Raw genomic sequence first — 20040 nt, 5'->3', positions numbered from 1 at the left:
TTCATCCATTTCCCAGCTCCTTTAGAAATAGTGACACTTTCGATACAGGCCTTTACAGTTCTTAAACTTTCAAAAGAAAATAAAAATTGAAACTGATAACGTAGAAAAATGTCAACATGTCGGGCATAGCCCTTCTTCACTTCCACAGAAGATATGCTTTTGTGAGTTTTCACGGGATGACACTGACATTTTTCCACGTTATCAGTTTTCAATTTTTATTTCCTTTTGAAAGTTTATACCCGTGTAAGTGTCTCACGCATCAACTGTGGATAACTTTTTTGTTTCGTTTTTTTTTTTTTTCAGCCTACACATTTGTCTACTCTTTACAGTTCTTGACGATCGTTTTTTTTCCCGCGCCTGCGGGACTTCTTGCGAATGAACCCGCCACTAGCGTCACGTGACAACATCCCATGATACTATTCTCGGTGTTATGGCTGCAGAAGAGTCTTCAAAAGTGACGTTGCTGTGAAAAGCCGGGCTGAATCTACGGTTATTTCCCTAATATTGCAACCCTTTGTTGTCAAAACAAACGTTCTTTTCCTTTTTAAAAGGCAGCATTTAGATATAGGACAATCCAGGGACGAGATTCGGGGCCATGGCGGCGAATATGTACCTGGAACATTACCTTGATAGTAAGTACTGAATCCCGCCACAATTCGACCATTTCACCCTTATTTGCATTTGGTAAAAAAACTAATCGATCTACCTATCGACAGCTGTTGAAGGTTTGTGTTCTTTTGCAAAGTTAACACGTTATGTCGAACCGCAAAGTCGTTTATAGATTGTGGAATCTGATTGAGCTATAAAGCTAAAATTTGGTACTGTGTTAAATTCGTGTGGTAAATGCAAGAATCTCACTTCAATGATTAGTAGCTAGTTATGCTTAAGAGCTGTGTTTAATATCGACTTGATTTCAAGTAAACTTGAGGCTCATTTCCATGTTGATTAACTACGTCCGTTTACATGTATATTGCTGTATTTGTATATAATGTAATCATCGACTTTAAAAGCTCTCACATTTATTGAGACTTAAATGTCAATGACAGCAGACGTGTAAGGGGTTTCCCCCGTAAAATTTACAAATTACGGCCAGCTTTTTATGCGTCTGCCCTCTTATGAGTGATAAATTTTATCATAACACTGTCAAAATAGCTCAGTGGAACTAGCAAACATAGCCAAAGGATCAACAGGCTCATTTGACAATTACGTTACATGTTTGAATTTATTGTCACTAAGAGGACAACCAAAAAAAAAATCAAAACAATTAGTGTCTACTTCAAAATGCTAGGTAAAAGTGTTAAAGAACCAAAATATGTTCTAGCCAAAATGATTCTGAAATTCACGACATCATGAACTTTAAACTACATACAATAACTTGAGGCTTGAATAAAAAAACTGAATTTCTATAACTATCCTTTATTCCATTCCAAAATTCTTGTTAGCATTTTGAGTTATTGCCAACTTTAGTCCACTCCCATAAAATTATTTTGAACACAGCAAAATAAACCAGTTATTCTATTCACAGGTCTACATCAAACATTGACTAATATGAGTTTTTCACGCTATAGTCAGTTAGTGTAAACACGGACTACAGACTGTAGACCGGGAGTAAAATGCAGACTGAGGGTAACATATAGACTGTAGACTTTTTAACCGAATCGGGTTATCATTTCCATCGTTGAGAGCTAACCAACAAGCTAACCTAAGCATTATTCAGGCTAACCTAAGTGATATTCAGGCTCACCATACCCAAATTCACAATTAACCAATCAGAAGCTGTGTCTACTCTCCTGATTTCCTGCAATCATGTATCACCCTGAATTTTTCTATTAAATTGCATGACACTGAATTTCTTTAATCAATCACATCATGTAAAAAGGAATAAGTACGCTAAGCTAATATTTAAGCTAATGTAAGTATGATGATCAATCATGTCCTCATATCTTTCTCTGGAGTTCAAATATACGATCTTTCATATATTCACTTGTATTCTTCACCATCTTCGGGTATATTACGAACTCACAAAGTGACCAGCTCCCAGGTGGTTTGATAGCTCAGTTGGTGGAGCACTGCACCGGTATCGCAGAGGTCATGGGTTTAAATCCTGTTCAGGCCTGAATTTTTTTCAGGCTTTAATTTCACAACTGCTTAAGTTGTATGTATAACTGCAATGATCAATCATGTCTTCATATCTTTCTCTGCAGTTCAAATATATAATCTTTCATATATTCACTTATAAGCTAATATTGTAAGATTTCAACCTATCAGATATATTAGTGAACATTATTATGTTGCATCCAATGTTTTTTATTGCAGAATAATAACAATAATAATACTAATAATCGTATCTATAACAAAATTCTTGATCGTGATTGGTTCTCTGCGCACCTATTTGTCATGTAATCGGCATGCAATTACATGGGTGTCCAATCACAGGTATCCAATTTGAACTTTTTGTAATTGGATACCCACGTGATTCCCATGTCGATTACGTCGCTTTATTGGCTTCCTTCGCAATGTTTCCTACAGCTTTCAAAACTTATGAAAAGTGCTACAGACGTGTTCGCTCAAAAGAATTTTTCTAAAGACATTTTAATTCCCAAATTTGTTAATAAATAGATACTATTAATTAGTAATATTTGGAGTGCACCTCGTGTAGTACAATTCAGTAAGAAATCATACTTCTAACTTCAAATCGGCCTTGAGCTTTGCGCTTGTCCGATTTTGAAATTACTCGCGCAATTTCTCCCTGAATTGTACTCCACTCAGTCTAGTTACTATTACTACTACTGCTACTACTACTGCTGCTGCTGCTGCTGCTGCTGCTGCTGCTGCTGCTGCTGCTGATACTGATACTGATTGTCTAACTACCATAGACTTCTGGAGTTTTATAAACGTACATTAAACTCAGCCTGACTAAACTTCTTTCATACATATTGCAATTTTCCACCTTTCAATAGCCTGTAAAAGGTGGGACAAAACTTGTGATGACATCATCTGTCTGTCAGTGAAAAGTAACCAATTAGCAGGCAAGAAATTTGCAGTGATTGTAAAAATTTAAGTGAGTTGTGTTTTTGTTGTGATTCATACCATGCATTGTTTTATCACTCAGGTATTGAGAACCTTCCATTTGAACTTCAAAGGAACTTTACTCTTATGAGAGAACTTGACCAGAGAACTCAAGGTAAGCTAAACTAGCTTATTAGCTAGATGGAAGAAAACAATTTCTTTACAAATTCAAGCAACTCCCCTGCACAGATGTACCCTCCATTGGCACAATTTTTTGTCACATGGTGGCACAAGCACTCCTCTCAACTTAGGTAGATAGATAGATAGATAGATAGATAGATAGATAGCCTTTATTTTAAAATGATGAGTAATAAAGCTAAAAAGCTTTTGGGGTCATTTGTACTTAAAGCTAAACTATTTATAAACTATAGCTAGAAAAAACTACATTGAAAATCTAAAAATCTAAAATCAAGTATATACAAACTCTTCGAATCTAAAACTACAAGTTGACAGAGATATCACCTTGAAAGTTAAAAAGTCATTAAAAATGTCTGAAGAGTTAATTTTCAACCTAAGGTCACTATATCAAGGCTATCATGTTTGTATGTTTTAGTATGTCACAGGGTTGAACCTCTGTACGGTACAGAATCTTTCATGTCAATGAGTCGCTTGCCCATTTAATAACTTAAAACCTGCTCTTTTGGATCACTTAAAATGTGTGGCAATCTGTGAACATGTTTTCTATTGTTGACAGCAAATTAAGGCAAATGAGGTGTTGAGGTAAAGTTCACAGAAAGGTGACCAGCAAAAGGAGTTATTTGCCCCCTTCTGGTTAGAATTCCTTGTGTGAACTTATCAAGACTATTATTAATGTAAATGATATTAAGATATTTACAGATTTTTCAGTGCAAATCCTTCCCTGTTAATAAGAACTTATTTGAGTTATATATAAGCTTAATAAATTTTATGAATCAATCATTTGTTTCTTGCGAGGGGGACATTGGAGATGGATTTCTACTCCTGCAATCTTGTTTCATTTATAGTGTTGTAAATCCCCTTCTAAAATGCCTTTGGAATTGGTCTCATTTAGAAGTACAAATTGCATGTTGGCTGAGGAACATAATGTATTAGGCATATTGTAGGACAATGAAGTTTAATTGTAGAACTTTGCCCTTGGTACCTGGTCTCAAAATATAACCCTTCTCTCCTGTATACAAACTGTGCTCTTCCACTGTTGAGTTTTACATCCTTCTTCAGAGACATCACACAGGATTGGTCCCTTGCACATTCCTGTCAGGTATCATAGGAATGTTACTTGAGAAGTTCTTAACTTCTAATAGGGATTATAAATTGTGATCAAGTTAAACTCTTATTTAAATTGCTGCAAAATGAACCTGTAGTATGTAGTTAAGAGTGTTGGCACTCAGGAATCTTATTAAGATCTAAACATCTTTGTTCATTAATGACCTTGTAAGGTCTTCCTAGATTCTAAGGAAACTCAATCCTAAACTCAAATGTTGATTGGATTACTTAAGCTTGACTTACCAGGCATGGTCAGCAGCACGTTAGGATTTGGAGGATTACCCTCCATGTAAAAGTTAAACTGCTTTTAGAAATAGTTCTTATTGTTCTTCAGCAGTAATGTTTTCCTCCACTTTACTCAATTACCTACACATCTTTCACCTGTTCTGGTGTTGTCAGAGGCTTGAAAAAGTGCAGAAAACAAAAATTAAGTCATAACTTACATGAAGGGAACCCTGTCTATGTGCCTGTAGGCTGCCAGCTGGCTTGCAGCCAAATGTTAATCCAATCAACATTAAGAGTTTCAGATCAAGTCTTGTTTTGAATATTTGAACTCTTAAAGTTTGAAATAAGGATTAGAACAAAAGTTCCTTTAATAAATTCCTTCTGTCATTAAAGAGAGGAAAATGTAAATTTAGCTGCTTTAGGCTTCAACAGAAGTTTTCTCACTTTCACCAGCAGCCCATAAATTATAGCTGTGTGTTACTGTTCTTAGAAAAGCTATGATACAAATAAAATTATAGTAAACTCAAAACACATTACAATTGAACATTAATAACATTTTTGCTGCTTTACCTGAGCAGCAAAATAATGTTGTGACTGTTGATTATTAAGTAAACGATAACATACATTTGTATTGTTAAACAGTGAGCGTTGAATGTTTAAGAAAGCCAGTAACATTTTGTCATGTTGTGAGGCAAATTATGTACAGAATGATACAAACTATTTTGTCCACGAAGTTGCACCTTACTGTTTGATATAAGGAAACATTGAATTATTTGCCTGTCACTGTTTTATTTTTAATTTTTGTCTGAGTATGATAAAAATTCAGAGGTGGGCTACTCTTACATGTCAGGCCATGCAGACCAGCAAAAGAAAGTTCACATTAGAGAGTTTAAGCATGACATTTACAGCAGATAGGAAACGGCAGAGATTACGTCTGATTTTTTATTTTGTCTTGTAATCCTCAAATAGATGACAGAAAAATAGAAAAATGTCTCCTACTATTCAGCACAAATACAAATATTTTCACTCTTCTGTACAGACAGCTGGAGACAGACGGCAAAAGTTTAATTTTTGCTGTTTGATGTAACATCAAACTTAATCTCTCTGTTACGTTTTTTTTTAATGGAATTTTGTGAGTGGGCATTGGCCATACTTTCATGTATTCTTGTTATAAACAGTAGCTTACATTTAGTTGCCTGGTTTTGATTTATAGATCTGTCAAAGGAAATAAACACAATGTCAGAAGAGTATATGGCTAATGTGCGGAGTATGGATGCTGCTAATAGGACATCGCACTTGAAGAAGATTGAAAATGCTTTTGTTAAGAGTCGTGAATATGGGGATGATAAAGTTCAGCTTGCCATGCAAACATATGAAATGGTCAGTAAGTACACTTGTTTTTCTTTGCATGACCATGGTTGCTCAACATCTAGTTTCTCCTGACTAAACAGTGAATGTGGAATCTTTTTGCTGAAACACATACCCAGTCTTGAAAACTGAGAAACTGGGATGACAGTTGAAGCCTGCTATTTCCAACTCTCAAAGAGAATAAAAAAACCGTTTGAGGAAGGAAATGGCTGAAAAAGCATATCAAAGTGAAAATGGCATCAATTTGAGATACATGAACATTGCAGAGAGAGTGAGATATAACTAAGTTTGAGATCATCATTATCATGTCCTTTTGCCTACAAGGGAAATAGGGCCTTAAGTTTGAGATAAGTAGTGAGGTTTAAGGACGTTCACGCGAACATTTTCCATTCAATAGAATTTTTTTCAAATTTTTACTGTAGTCAGATAATGAGTTACGTTATTACATGAAATTTTCACGACACATTAATTTCGCGAATTTTGTGATTTAAAAAAAATCGTGAAATTTAAGTGATGCGAAAATTAAATGTCACGAAATTAACATGACGCGAAAATTAAGTGAGTCACATTACGTCAATAATTTAAAAAAGCCACTTTATTACCATTACACACATTTATAGCAATCATTTTGAACTATTCTATGGTAATTTTCTGGTCCTCTTCATCACTACTGCTTTCCGTCTCCACTCCAGGTAGCACTTCTTTTGTACAATCCTCAAACTGTTCATTTACTGGCTCCACTATTTGCTTAAACCTTTCAATTGCCTTGTAGACACTGTGACAACATCTTTCTTGTTACTGTTTACATAATCAGTTGCATTTCTGTTTATTTGGACGTTGTTGATTAGGTTGTTTGATCAAATTCAGGGACATGTTAAATAACATTGACCAAGAAATAAAGTGTGTCTCATTCAAAAACGCAAAATTAAAGTGAGTCAAAATGCAAAATTTTTGCAAAATCGCGAAATTAAGGTGTCGCGAAATATGCGAACCTCAAAATCGCGAAATTAACATGTCGTGAAGATTTCATGTAATAAGGTACTTGTGTCAGAAATGCAAAAAAAATTGGGGGTCACTGACTTCATTTCAGAGATAAGGTGTGTGGAAAACTACCCTGATTTTGAAAAATTGCCGCACATAATTCAGCATGGTCTACAGAGGTTTATATAGTTAAAAATATCGAGGGTGAGTCAACAGAGGCAAACGATCTTAGTCATAAATTGTAGAAATGGGTCTGATGTGTAAATAATTCCAAATGTTACCAACATTTTCACAAAACTTAACCCTTCAAGAGGCATTTGAAACCATCCCACTTGTAGATAAACGAAGAGCTTAAAAGAATGGAATTTGATGGTGCATTTTGCAAAAAATTCAAACTTCTAGTCGATAGATTTTCTCCATTTTTTCATTTAAGGTAGAAAATAGGTAGAGAAAATGATCCATCAAAAGAAAAATAGGGGTCACCAAACGTCCAAGATTGTTAAATCCAGGCAAAGCTGTAGCAATGGCCATCTTTCCTATCATTGTTCATTTTATTACTCTTCTTACACTCTCATGCATGATGTGGCGTGTGAATTTGCGTGCGCAGTAAGGATGCGCAGAAACAATTAACGCAAACGTCCTTAAGTGTTTGCAGTGCTGTCATTAAGGGCCGTAACCCGTAACACCTGTTACGGCTGAGTTCACTCGATGTTACGGGTGAAGATGTCGATTGATGGTGCTAACATGCCACACTTACCTAATTTATTTTTAAACATTTACCTGTTGAAATAAACATAACTGTTTCTCTGTGTCTTGCCTCCTTGGTTCTACTATTTATATTTTACTCTGGAGATGAACTTTCAGTTTGCTTAATCGTCATGAATTACATTTAGACGCCATTTTAAGCAGCAAAACTTATTACGCCATGCGCTGCTCCTACCTTTTGAGAAATTCTGCTGACCGATGTAGTGTTGTCCAGGCTGATCGATCGTGTTTGGTCCCGCGCGTGTGTAGAGAAAGTTATGTTTTAATATGAATAAGAGAAAAGAACCGACGTCAAAACAGCCTGGGATCGACAGATTTTTTTCTAAATCCCAACGGACTGATGGAAATGAGGAAGCTCGCAAAACAGCCGGTCGAGGCGGTCAACAAATACCAGCGATCACAGCTTCAAGTACTGCAAGTACTTCAGCCGCACGTGGGCAGCCTGTAGAACTGAGTATTATGCTACAAAGAGTGGAAGAAAAATTTCACGAGTCTAGAAATGGTAAAGCATTTCATTCTTATTACCACTGTAACGGAAAGAGATGTTCAATGTCTGATCCACCTTATTTGAGCTCCTCTAACGGTAAGATAGCTCGGTAATGTAGAGATGTTATTATGATTTTTATTTCCGGTTTCATTCCCGTTTTATGCATTTGACCATAATAACGAATTATTATAACTGTTAGCAAACATCAAACCATATTGCTGATTATGGACTGTCATTTATTTTTTTTTAAACAAGGAACACTCAAGTCTGTTGGAGATATTTTATAACTTTATTCATTTGATCTCTGTAAATTAAGGTGCATGAATTTGAAATTACGCATTGTGAAAAACAAACAGTACTACAATAAGGACCACTTGCATAGTTTGGTGCAACTAAGATGTTATTTCACTATTTGCTGATGATGTACTATAACATATTATCACTCTGTTTTATCAGCATTTTTGATTAGGAAAATTGCCATTTTCATGCCCTAGAAAGCAGGAAAATGCATTTCCAGGGGTTTCATGTTCAAAAAATTTCTGGGGGGGGGGGGGCATGCCCCCAGTCCCCCCTAGATGCTCAGGCCCTTTCGGGCCTTTGGAGCATGGCCATAGGCCACGTATTTCACTGCTAGAGGTGATAACTTACATCCAACGGCTGCTTCAAAACTTAATGACAGCCCTGAGTTTAGTACTGTCAGAAAAAAAATGAAACTCACTGTAAGAAAGTAATTTTAAAGTTTTGGAGTTTTTCATTTGGCAGGCAATAGCATCACACACAGTTTCTAAAAATAGATTACATCACCAGAGAACCCCCACGTGACTCAGACAAGAATTACAGTCCGGTAGAAGATTTTGTATGGGCAGGTTGTATTCTAGACCAGAAAATCAGGCAAAAAAGGAAGGATTGGTGGTCTAGGTTCTTGCTTAGCTTAAAAAATGTTAGAAAGCAAACACTTCTGCCATGGGTGATGTAAAACGGATTCAAGGTGTCCAAAAAAGAGCCTAAATGTCACAAATTGCTCGAGGATCTTACAAAGCCGCAGTGACAGTCGGACAGATCTCAAAACCATCAGGAATTGGATGTCAAGAAGTAATTTAGCATGGCAGTTGCGACTAGCCGATCAGAAAACTTCACAGGGAAACATATTACAAAGAAGCGGAAGAAACTTATGCATTGTTTATCCTAGTCTTGAAGAGAAGTCTTATGAGCTGACTTATTTCCAGAAATTCCCAAATTTGACAACCTGAGCCATCCACTCAAACGAATACAGTAGAACAGAAGGATATAATTATTATACCTGAGACAATTCCAAACGCATGGTAGAATTAGGTTTACTGTGCAATATAGAGGACCTAGACTTTAATAGAGCCATTTATTCGACCACATAAACGAATCTGTGACTGTTAGCAGACCTCAACTGTATATATTTCATAGATATGTTTGGCGCAATACGTGTAACATAAATAGCACAGGGCTAAAACTGTTTTTTATGTGCCAAGACAGAGTGGGCCAGTTTCATCACAGCAAGGCAAAAAATCGGATTGAATCTATGGTATTTCTTTATGGTATTTCTTTGCTGGCTTGCTGGCTTGCTGGCTTTCCTGTGAGTGATACACCCGAATGTCAAGTACAATCATATGATATTTTTTCTCCTAAGGTCTACTAAGGACGTAACGATGCATAAACAGCCTTTGTATTTACCATCATACTTTGCCGCTCTCTTTCAATCTCTGTATTATTATTATTTCAAGGGTTTATGTTGGGAGTTTTCTCTAACATTTTGAGCCAGAGAGGCCATCGACGTGCGAAATTACTACTCATGAGCGCCATTGTTCCATATGTTGCTTTCAAAGAAGTAGTGCATGAAATGGTTTGTTTGTCTGAGTCACACCAGGGGTTAATGTTGTTGTTCCTAGCGAAAGTAAGTTAACCGTGGCGACTTGTAATTGAACCAGAGCTATTACTCAAATACAAACAACTTGTGATGGCGTTAATGGGGGAACACTGCCTTGCGTTTGGTTAGCCCATGCGACTTCCGGCAATAGCGTGACAAAACAACCTCACTTATCTCCCCAGCACTACAAGCTGAATGACAGACAGTACGTGCTGGATCGGACAAGAGTATCAGTTAGCAAGCGATGTTCAAAGGCGATGAAAAAACAACAAGCTTGGGGGAAGTCGCTGCGCAGACTTAACCGCACCACACAGGAGTGACCCTTTGTTTATTATGCAGGAATACATGACCAACCTCGTCTCCAAAGGGAGGGAGGGAGGGAGGGAGCGAAAATTAAACGATAGATTTACAATAAGTAATAGCTACATTGCTTAGACGAACTCAAAATGGACTCTGAACAGTTGTCCGAGCTTTTATATGGAGATGTTCATCTGCTTGTAAGCCAGTAGAAAAGGCTGTACTACTGAACAGCTTACCTTAGCATGTGTAACATCTTAAACATGAATAGTGCTTTAAGGCTTTGCACCAATGCTATGGTACGTTATAACGTTCAGAAGGTAACAAAGCTACAATGTTTTAGGTTTAGCTACAATAAAGCTTACAGTTTGCTGACCTTTGGAATATAACTGCTCAATAGCTCTATAGAAAGTGATGCCGCCATGAACGGCTCATTCAGAACGTACGTTATACTCCATTAACTATATTTTACTGGCGTGACAGTAAAATCTCATTTAAATTTTTGTGATGTCATTTGTGTGTGACGCTATTAATCATTAAGTCCTTGTTTAGGTGTTGTATATTCAGTACAGATGTATTTCTTATTTCCTCAAGGTTGATAAGCACATACGGAAATTGGATGCTGACTTGGCCAGATTTGAATCAGACCTCAAAGAACAACATGCTAAAGAAGCTGGTTTTTCAGATTACGAAAGTAAGTTTTTTTCAGTTTTGATCATTTGACTGAGCTCATTTTGAATGACTTAGTTCAACACAATGTGGTTTTCTTTGCTGGTTTGTTACAAAATTTCTGATAAAACACTGTTAGTACAGTATATAATAAGAAGGCTATTTTTGATTATGTTTTTGGTGTTCTTGAATTATGCTGTTTTCCCTGTCAGTGAAGGCATACATTGTACATGTACATGTTAGTAAAAAAAAATGTTCGGTGTGTAGCCAGGCATGTTAAAAATTGGTAAAAAAGGAAAGGAATTAAATGGTTGTCACTGGCTAAAAATATGGTTATCAGACATTTCGGCCACTACTGTTGCCTTCTTCAGCAAAAGATGGAAAATGGAAATGTTAAACGGCATCCTGCAGGACGCCGTTTAACATTTGCATTTTCCATCTTTTGCTGAAGAAGGCAACAGTAGTGGCCGAAACGTCCGATAACCATATTTTTAGCCAGTGACAACCATTTAATTCCTTTCCTTTTTTACCAATTTTTATGTTAGTAAAAGGCTGGTTCTTTTAATAAATTATATTAATAACAGTTATAGAAAAGGAATTTACTGTTTAGTAGTTTGCAATGCTCCAGTGGTTAAATGACAGATAGTTGGAGAATGGACAGCCCTTACTCCTTGTGAGAGATTAGTAGTCATATCCTGTTACATATTTGTGTACACATGTATAACATGCCTGTACATGTGAGATTGTTGGTTTAGAATGTCATGAAACATTTATTAAGCACCTCATTTATAAGACTTTGTAACTTAAATACAAAATTTTCATTTCTCGCAGGTGAATCACCAACACCAAAGCGCAGGAGCAAGTCAAGTAACGTTGTAGTTTAATTCTAAACTATATTGTTTTTAATTAGCTTTTCTTTCATCCTTCTTTGGATAATATGAATTAATGTAAAGTGTACTGTTCTAAGAGCTAGGGGTTTAAACTCCCAAAACCCTCTCACCTGAGAGGACTGGGATCAACCGAGACATCTTAGTGACATTTACACAAAGTATATGGTATTTACATGTATTGAACAGCAGTTTGGTTAGCCCATACAAGTTCTAGTTAGCTTTCACTCCAGCTTACTTGCAGTTAGCTTTCACTCCAGCTTACATGTAGTAGCTTTCACTCTGGTTTGCTTGATGGCAGGGTTCACTCCAGCGCTCTTGCAGTTTCCATGCCTTTCACTCCTGCTTGCTCACAGCTAGCTTTCACTCTGGTTTGCTTGGTGTTACACAGTCACGTAGCTTTCACTCCTGCTTCTGGCTTGCTTCACGGACTGTTTTCTCTCTTGAGCTCAATGTTAAGGTTTATCCCTCTCTGTATTGACTTTGTTCGTTATTTGACGTTCTGGCAGTGCATGACTCACGTCCCGACCCTCTTAGCTGAATAAGGACCACATCTTGGCCATCGACTAACTTTTCTAGCACTTCCAGTTGTAGATCTTTCAATCTTTCGATCTTAAACATCTCTCGCATGCTACTTTCATCAATTTCAGACCATCCACCATTGATCTGATGAGATATTTTATGCCCCACAAAATTCTGCAGGCAGCTATCTGATTGGCTGAGACAAACAAAAGAACCCTCACACGTCCAGTTGTGCCTTCGGGGGAGGACAGGCACGGCACAGCACAGCACAGGCTCCTTTCCCGAACAGCGGCTGGTAATGAAGCCTAGCTTGTAGTTAGCTTTCACTCAGGTTTGCTTGTTGGTAGCTTTGGCTTCTGCTTGCTGGGCAGTAACCTGGTATAGCATCCCATCCACAGGAAGAAGTTATACTCCTGTGTGCTGTTGCTTCTTATCACAGGCCTGGGATAAAGTTGGACAAAGTGAGGCAGTTTGGCGTGAATGCAGACTACCTGATTATCTTTGCTACTAATACTGATCCAAAAAACTATACATGGCTCAAATCTAGAAGAAATATTGGGTTTGTAAAATTTCTGTTACTGTAGTTGAACGCTTAAAAACTGGTGGCAAGGAAAGTAAAACACGGCAGTAGTCTTTACTTGTTGGTTGCTAGGGTTGTACTTGATGGTGATGTGGTCCGGTCTGTGTTACTTTGTATTATGGCACTCCTACCTGTAAATCGTTTGAAATTATTGCCTTTTGAATATGTAAGCATCACGAGCAAGCTGACCTGTGGTTTGTAGTTTTCCAATAACATAGCTGCAAACAAATAGGTTACAGTACGTGTACATGCATATCCATCACAATGTCTGTGACAGCATTTCATTTGTGTTCTAGGTGGAAGAAGTAAAGGAGGTGGAAGAAGAAAGCAAAAAGATGCTGAGGAGTCAGCAAGAAAAAAGAAAAAGTAAGTGTACCAGGTCACTGTGGTTAAATTTAAGAAATGCAAGTAATCAAATATTGGTGTAGTAACAGTTAGTAAACTATTAAATCTCCTCGATGAGAATTAAAACACTACTAAACTTTTAGATTACAGGCAAATGATTTTCAAGTTGTTGATATGGACACTGGCTTATCTGCTTAATGTCATGTATATGATTTTTCATTTGTCACCACTATTATAAATTCAATTATTTATGCTATGCTGATTATATCAAGACATTCAATGAAATGAAATCCTTCTACAGTTAATGGCAATTCCATAAAATTTACAGACTACTTAAAATGATTGTCACACGAGAATGCTTATTTTAATGAGAAGAATTTGAGTATTTGAAGGGGCGTAAGGTTTCTTCACTTTTAACTTGGAAAATATTATTTTCCAAGTTGAAGCAGTGGAGCGATTTCACTCCATCACTCCTTCACTGGGTCACTTCTTGCGTTTTTGAAGATCCGCCCCTTGGGTTTCAAACTTCCGCCATCAAAGACTGTTTTACAGTCACTTGCACTGTGTCAAGTTTGTTATTCTTTGAATTTCTGACGCAAGTACTCTTTATCTTACCGCAGAAATGATCTACATTTAATAGATTTTTGCACAAAAGTTATATATATATCTATATACATGTAGAAGCTAATAATATAAATAGCTCATTTCTCAAAGGTGTCAGTTTATTACAGGTAACCGTACTCTATTGCCGTAAAAGAAGATATTGAAAATCACAAAATTGATGAGCTGTATAAATTTTCAAATGATTCAAGCAGTGATTAAAAGTTTTAGACCTTGCACAGACAAGAGAATTGAGGAGAATTTGAACGACACATTTCGCTATTATTTATACAATATTGTAAAGAAATACACGTAAATACGGACATGGCAAAATGGCATGAACAAATAGTTGATAAATAGAAGAAAAGACATTACATAAGGCTGGGAGTTCTACAATCACTAATTTTGTCCTGGAAAGGGAAGAAAAGAAAAAAAGAAGTTATTACAACACAGGGTATTTGTATGTAGATTTAATATGTACAGTTGTATTCTAAGAATTCACTCAGCTGGTTCTGGAAATTTTCTGCGTTTTATGTGTATGCATTGTTCCCACCTGCGGCCAATTCAGTCACTCTTTTTCCTGGTGAAAAGGCTGCTTTCACAAGGTTTGGTCAATGTTGTTATACTGTTCTTTTCATTAGTTTATAAGCCTCTTTCACTGGAGAATGTTGGCTGTTCTTCCAGTATTCAGCAAATTATAATGATACCAGTCATTACAAGAACTTGTTTGTAATTTGTGTTTTAGAGTCGAGTCTGAAGGTCCCAAATCACTTGCTATTGCTGTTTCTCTTCTGGCACCTGAGGTTCAAGTGCTTGATATGCCAGTTGATCCCAATGAACCAACATACTGCTTGTGTCATCAGGTAAGTGATGCACAAATAAATATCGCCATGATAATTGTAACTACTCAGCTCGTTTAGTTTTTACTCTTTTCAGTAGTTTTTTTTTGCTTATTTAAGTTTAATGTCTTCTTTTGCTGAATGATATTATCTGTATTATGCAAAATAAAATGGTTGTTGTTGTTGTTGTTGTTGTTAAGCACCTTCCTTCCAATAAGCACGCCCTTAGTTGAAGTGACCTTCGAGATATTGACATAGAATCGGCTGATTAGACAAATCAAATGAATTGTGAGGTCAGTTCTCTGATTTAATCGTAATGTTGACCCTATTACTACATTTCTTGAGTCAAAGTATCTGTTACCTTGATTAAAAGTGGTGTACCAAATTCAGATGTATACATTTGAAAAAAGAAATAAGCGCGCTGTCCCCAGTAAGCACCGTCCCTTGAGCTACCCAAAGTAGATTAGCACCCCAGGTGTTAAATCAAATCATGTCCATACTGACAAGGCTGGAAAGTAATCTTGTATGTGATTAGCCTCGTACGCAGACGTTCTTACACTTGTCACTCAGTCCTTTTTTTGGCTAACTACAGTACAATGGGTTTTGGGTTAAGAGCACTTCAAGCCGAATTTAAAGGTGTTGTAAACTAGTAACTGGCTTTATGAACAAAATGACCAACAACAACAACAACAACCATTTCATTTTGCATAATACAGGGAATATCATTCAGCAAAAGAATACATTAAACTTAAATAAGCAAAAAAACTACTCAAAATAGTAAAAACTAAACGAGCTGAGTAGTTACAAGAATTATTACGCTTTAAATCGGTTGTAGAAAGAGAGAAAAATATATATAGATATAAATATAAAAAGACATGTAAGTAGTAACAGTACCAGTTAAAGACAGAGCATTGTTGAATTAAGAGCGTTAGTAACTTAAAGAAAAAATACTAAGCTAGCATTAAGCATAAGAACTTACAAACTGCTTGGTCAAGGTTTGTTTAAATAAACGCGGAGATAAACTTTTTGTCTCTTCATCCAAATTGTTTCAGATAGAAGGACCAGATAAATGTAGATTGAATTTACCATAATTAGTTCTAACCTGGTCGATACAATATGTTGACCACCATGTGTACAGCAATACTTGGGCATTATTTTGATACCATTGTTGCAGCATCAGCTTACAAATGATGTTAGTATAATAGCTGAAAAGTGCTAGAGACCATTTCTGGCAGTTCATAGTCTGATGTTTGTTTGAGTTTCATTCAGGTATCATATGGTGAAATGATTGGCTGTGATAACACAGAGGTAGGCATGTAATGATATCAATGTACTCCCTATTGTCATTCACCAGGACCTAATTTCCAGGCTGGAGATCTTTCTGGTTTGGCCTTTGCACAAGACACTTTGTACAACTTTCTGTCTGTCATGTGAGGGATGAACATACTGAAATGCTCTTATTGTTTGCAGACAGACATACTGAAGTTGTACATTATGTCATAATTTTGCTACATTTGTTGGAAACAATTTCGTGTGTGACTATTTTGGCGCTGAATTTAATGACATTAACTTGCTGTTTCACTTTTAGTGTCCTATTGAATGGTTTCACTTCCCATGTGTTGGACTGACATCAAAGCCAAAGGGAAAATGGTTAGTTCAGATTTTCTTTTGTTGTTGAAGAACCACTTGGGAGGTAATGTCTTTAAGTGGTAGCTTTTTTGAATACCTGACTGAACCTTTAGTTTTCAGAGTAGACTAAAATACATGTAGAACACACAATTCTTATTCCTGATCTTGTGCGCAAAGACGTTATTTTGCCTAGTGGATCTTGACACCCAAAGTGTTTTTTTTTCTTTACCTTTTACGGCAAGCGTGATCACAGTGTAATTCAGACAGTCAACTTACATAGATCGTTTTTACTGAATCCTTTGAATCAAGTGTAGGCCAGCTGTTTTCTTAAAGGAGACAAATTATATTGCTCAGAACACCTTTAGTATCAACTGTGACTTCAATTAAAAATGTTTCTTATGCATTATGGGATGTGTGGGTCAGTACTGCGTGATCACACGCAGATAAACTTACCACATGATTCTTTGCCAAGCTACTTAAGTCTGGCATTGTGGCAAATTGCCAATAATATTGACAGTCTACCGAAAAGTGTGCATTTATAGCATTCTTAATTAAACAAATAGACTGTCTACCAGACTGTCTGCTTTCTCTGAAATATGAGTAACAGTGAGAGGTGGGAAGTGCCGTCAGGTACTCTCGCGTCAGTCGTTCGTGCATTCACCCTAAAATAAAAGGAAGAATAATTTGTTATATTTAATGTGGGAAGTATTCAAGGTAGGATGTACATTTGTTGGTCACAAACATACACGTACTCGGCACAGAGGTACATTGTCGCAGAACTGATCAAAATAAATAAAATAATGAGAAATTTGATCTTTTAACGTTCCTTGCAGGTACTGTCCAAAATGTGCTCAAGAGAGAAAGAAAAAGTAATTCAATATGACAGACACTTTGTACATGTTACATGTAGAAGTGGACAGTACAAGACCGCTGTACATCTTGCATTCCCAACACAAAAACACAAACTCTGTTTGTGTATGGCACGCAATGGGTGAACCTTTATCAGATTGTTAATAATCCGGAGAATCGTTCTATTTACACCTGAGACTTAAGTCAACGATCATTCATTGTGCCAGAGGCTTATAACTCCGGATTGAAATGAATTATGTATACATGTATATTCTTCTTAAATAGGACATCCAAAGGTGAACCAACCGTTCAATTCCTGTCCGTTACTCTTTTACCTGTTTTAAGAGCATTTTATCGCTGCGAGAACTCTCTAATCCAGCATGCAGATATTACCCTATTTTTATAGGGTAATATTGACATTTGTTAAATCCGTTTAGCTTTCAGTATAACCAACTCATCAAAAAATGCCTGCTATGAATATTAACACTAATCGTTAACTGTAGAGATTAAATGTAGCTCGCCAAATGCGTCAATTTAGATGTAATTTGAATAGAAATGAAAGCGACTCAGGACGAGACTGGTACGAATAAACGCGATGTAATGTACGAAAGAAACTGGCAGAGATACTTAATTTGAATATGGCACAAAACGTTTCTACGTTTGTTTTCAATGAAGTCCGTTTAGATTTACTTCATCGAAGTGGAGTTAATGTCGTGAGAAAGATTGTTGGGTTAAACTATTGTCTTTAATTTAGTTCCCTAAATTTTTTTTTGTTTGAAGAAAATTTTAAATCCTTACGCAATGTAGTGATTGTCAATCTAGTTATGTAATATAGTGATCAGTAATACGCTAGCGGTAATGTACTTTTTTAACACTAGGTTGATGAATTGGAAGTTTGCTGGTTAGAGGAACCTTGTTTCCATCATGTAATAACTACTCGCTCTTTATAACGCAGCAGTGACATCGCTTTTTAATGTATAAAATTGTCCTCTTCCCAACAGTGGAGGGCTCTGTAAATAGTTATTGACTAAAATGAATAAAACTACTGACTCAAAACCTGCTTTGTGTTCATGTAACTCAGCAGTAACTGAAGTAATTCGAACCTACATTGCAAAAAAGTTCGAACGATTTAAATTTCGAACAAAAAAGGGTCCGAAGATAAAACAGTCCGAAATTTTTAAGCGTCGTAAATATTTTCAGTGTAGTAGAAAACTTTTTAGGTACGTACTTTGTTGGGTGATGCCATCACATGTATTCAAGACCAATCACCATGATAGATATTGAACCCAGATTAGGCTTTACTCGCTCTCTTTTATCACAGGAAAGGAAACTTTTTGTGCTTTTATGAAGAACATAATGAGGATAAATTCCACTTGCAATGCATGATTATATAAGCCCGGTTTCAAGATTATTGTATTACCAGTGGTGCTAGTCGTTTCCGCCTCATCGTCAATCATCACAATGGAAAAGTCCTCTTCAGTATCTCTAATCTCCTTTGTAGAGTAAAATGTAGTTGAGAACTGACTGATTAACATACGCAATGGCTTGATAGGATTTGTTATTTTCTTGTCGGCTGGGGTATCGATAAAACCTTGAGGGTACAGTAAAACTCATTTGTTTCAGTCTAATTCGGCGAAAATTAAATCTGTAATAATCTGTAATTTAGGCAAAAATAAAATCTGTCTATGTTTCAGCCAAGTGCTCGAAATTTTTGTCCGAAAATTGTCCGAAATGAGATTAAAAGAGTTTTTGGTTTTCTTATTAAAGTGTTTGTAAATCTTATAAGAATAGATCTTAAGAGATCCATCCCTTCCCCTCGGCATATCATAAATGAATGATCCCTTGACAGAAAACGACAGAAAAATATCAGCAGGGATCCTAATATGATTATAGAGGCATAATAGGCATAATATCTGCATGACTAGCTTACGTGATTTAGGCCAAAGTGACAGCTCCTCACAAAAAGACGTGAAAGAAAAAACTACGAAGACCTCACTGTCATCGAACACTAAAGGCATGCAAAACTTAGTCCATGAAGACGAACAAGGACCCCCAGACTGTTCACAGATGTCGCATCTAAAAATGTTCCCAAATAATCGGAAATGTCTGGAGGGTGGGTTTTATTATCATGGAACTATTTTTGATAAAAACTACAATATATAAACGAGACGTGCCTTATAGACAACAGCAGGAAGTAGCTTTCGATACTTTATGGTCGAGAAGATTCGATAGGTTTTAATAGAAACGAATTAATCGTGATCATTGCCTGCATTTAGAGTGCTGAGAAATATTGCAATATATTTCTTTAGTAAATATGCAGAGAATTAAAATTTTTTAGTCGCTCAAATTTTCAGAAATTGAGTGTTGGTCGGTGAAATGATTGTTGATTAAATTGAGAGATTCCAGATCAGCTTACCAGTAAAAGTGCTGACAAAACATCTTTTTTCCTTGAACTTTCAGCTCTTATTCAACAATAATACTCCACTCATAGTGTGATGGAAACATAATATTTTGCTTACCATGGCAACCAATTGGACTGTCGTTTAGTTGTGACGTCAGATTACGTAATTCGTAAAACTGCCGAAGGACGCAGATATAACATGCGGAATATGGCCAAAGGCAAATATAATCCATGAAGCAGACTACTTTACGTCTGCAACTAAATTTGTCTCTAAATCATTTTAAAGCGAGAAGGACAACAGTCTAATTATATTCAAAATATTTCAGAAATGACGCCTTGAAATGTCTCGGAACATACCACGACGTGAGCTGGTCAGATATATCAGCCC

General features: G+C 36.4%; 1 protein-coding gene across 1 annotated transcript; it reads left to right on the top strand.

Annotated features, from left to right (window-relative positions):
- Positions 1–272: 272 nt before the first annotated feature.
- Positions 273–18307, top strand: LOC110054408 (inhibitor of growth protein 5-like). The gene is made up of 10 exons (XM_020760802.2): positions 273–632; positions 3113–3184; positions 5750–5916; positions 10926–11025; positions 11832–11867; positions 13286–13355; positions 14680–14797; positions 16043–16081; positions 16362–16423; positions 17236–18307. The coding sequence occupies exons 1-10, from the start codon at positions 596–598 to the stop codon at positions 17273–17275; spliced, it is 741 nt and encodes a 246-aa protein (XP_020616461.1). The 5' UTR covers positions 273–595; the 3' UTR covers positions 17276–18307.
- The last annotated feature ends 1733 nt before the right edge of the window (positions 18308–20040 follow it).

Source organism: Orbicella faveolata, unplaced genomic scaffold (genome assembly GCF_042242905.1).
Source record: "Orbicella faveolata isolate gen_17 unplaced genomic scaffold, um_ofav_v1 contig_12, whole genome shotgun sequence".
NCBI lineage: Eukaryota > Metazoa > Cnidaria > Anthozoa > Scleractinia > Merulinidae > Orbicella > Orbicella faveolata.
Note: the sequence above shows the minus strand (reverse complement) of the source record. Positions and strands in the feature narration are given on the sequence as shown.

Coding starts and splice junctions, on each gene's coding strand:
- LOC110054408 (XM_020760802.2), top strand. CDS start 596: ATGGCGGCGAATATGTACCTGGAACATTACCTTGATA. Junction 14,798..16,042: donor CATACTGCTTGTGTCATCAG/GTAAGTGATGCA, acceptor AGTTTCATTCAG/GTATCATATGGTGAAATGAT. Junction 16,424..17,235: donor TCAAAGCCAAAGGGAAAATG/GTTAGTTCAGAT, acceptor CGTTCCTTGCAG/GTACTGTCCAAAATGTGCTC.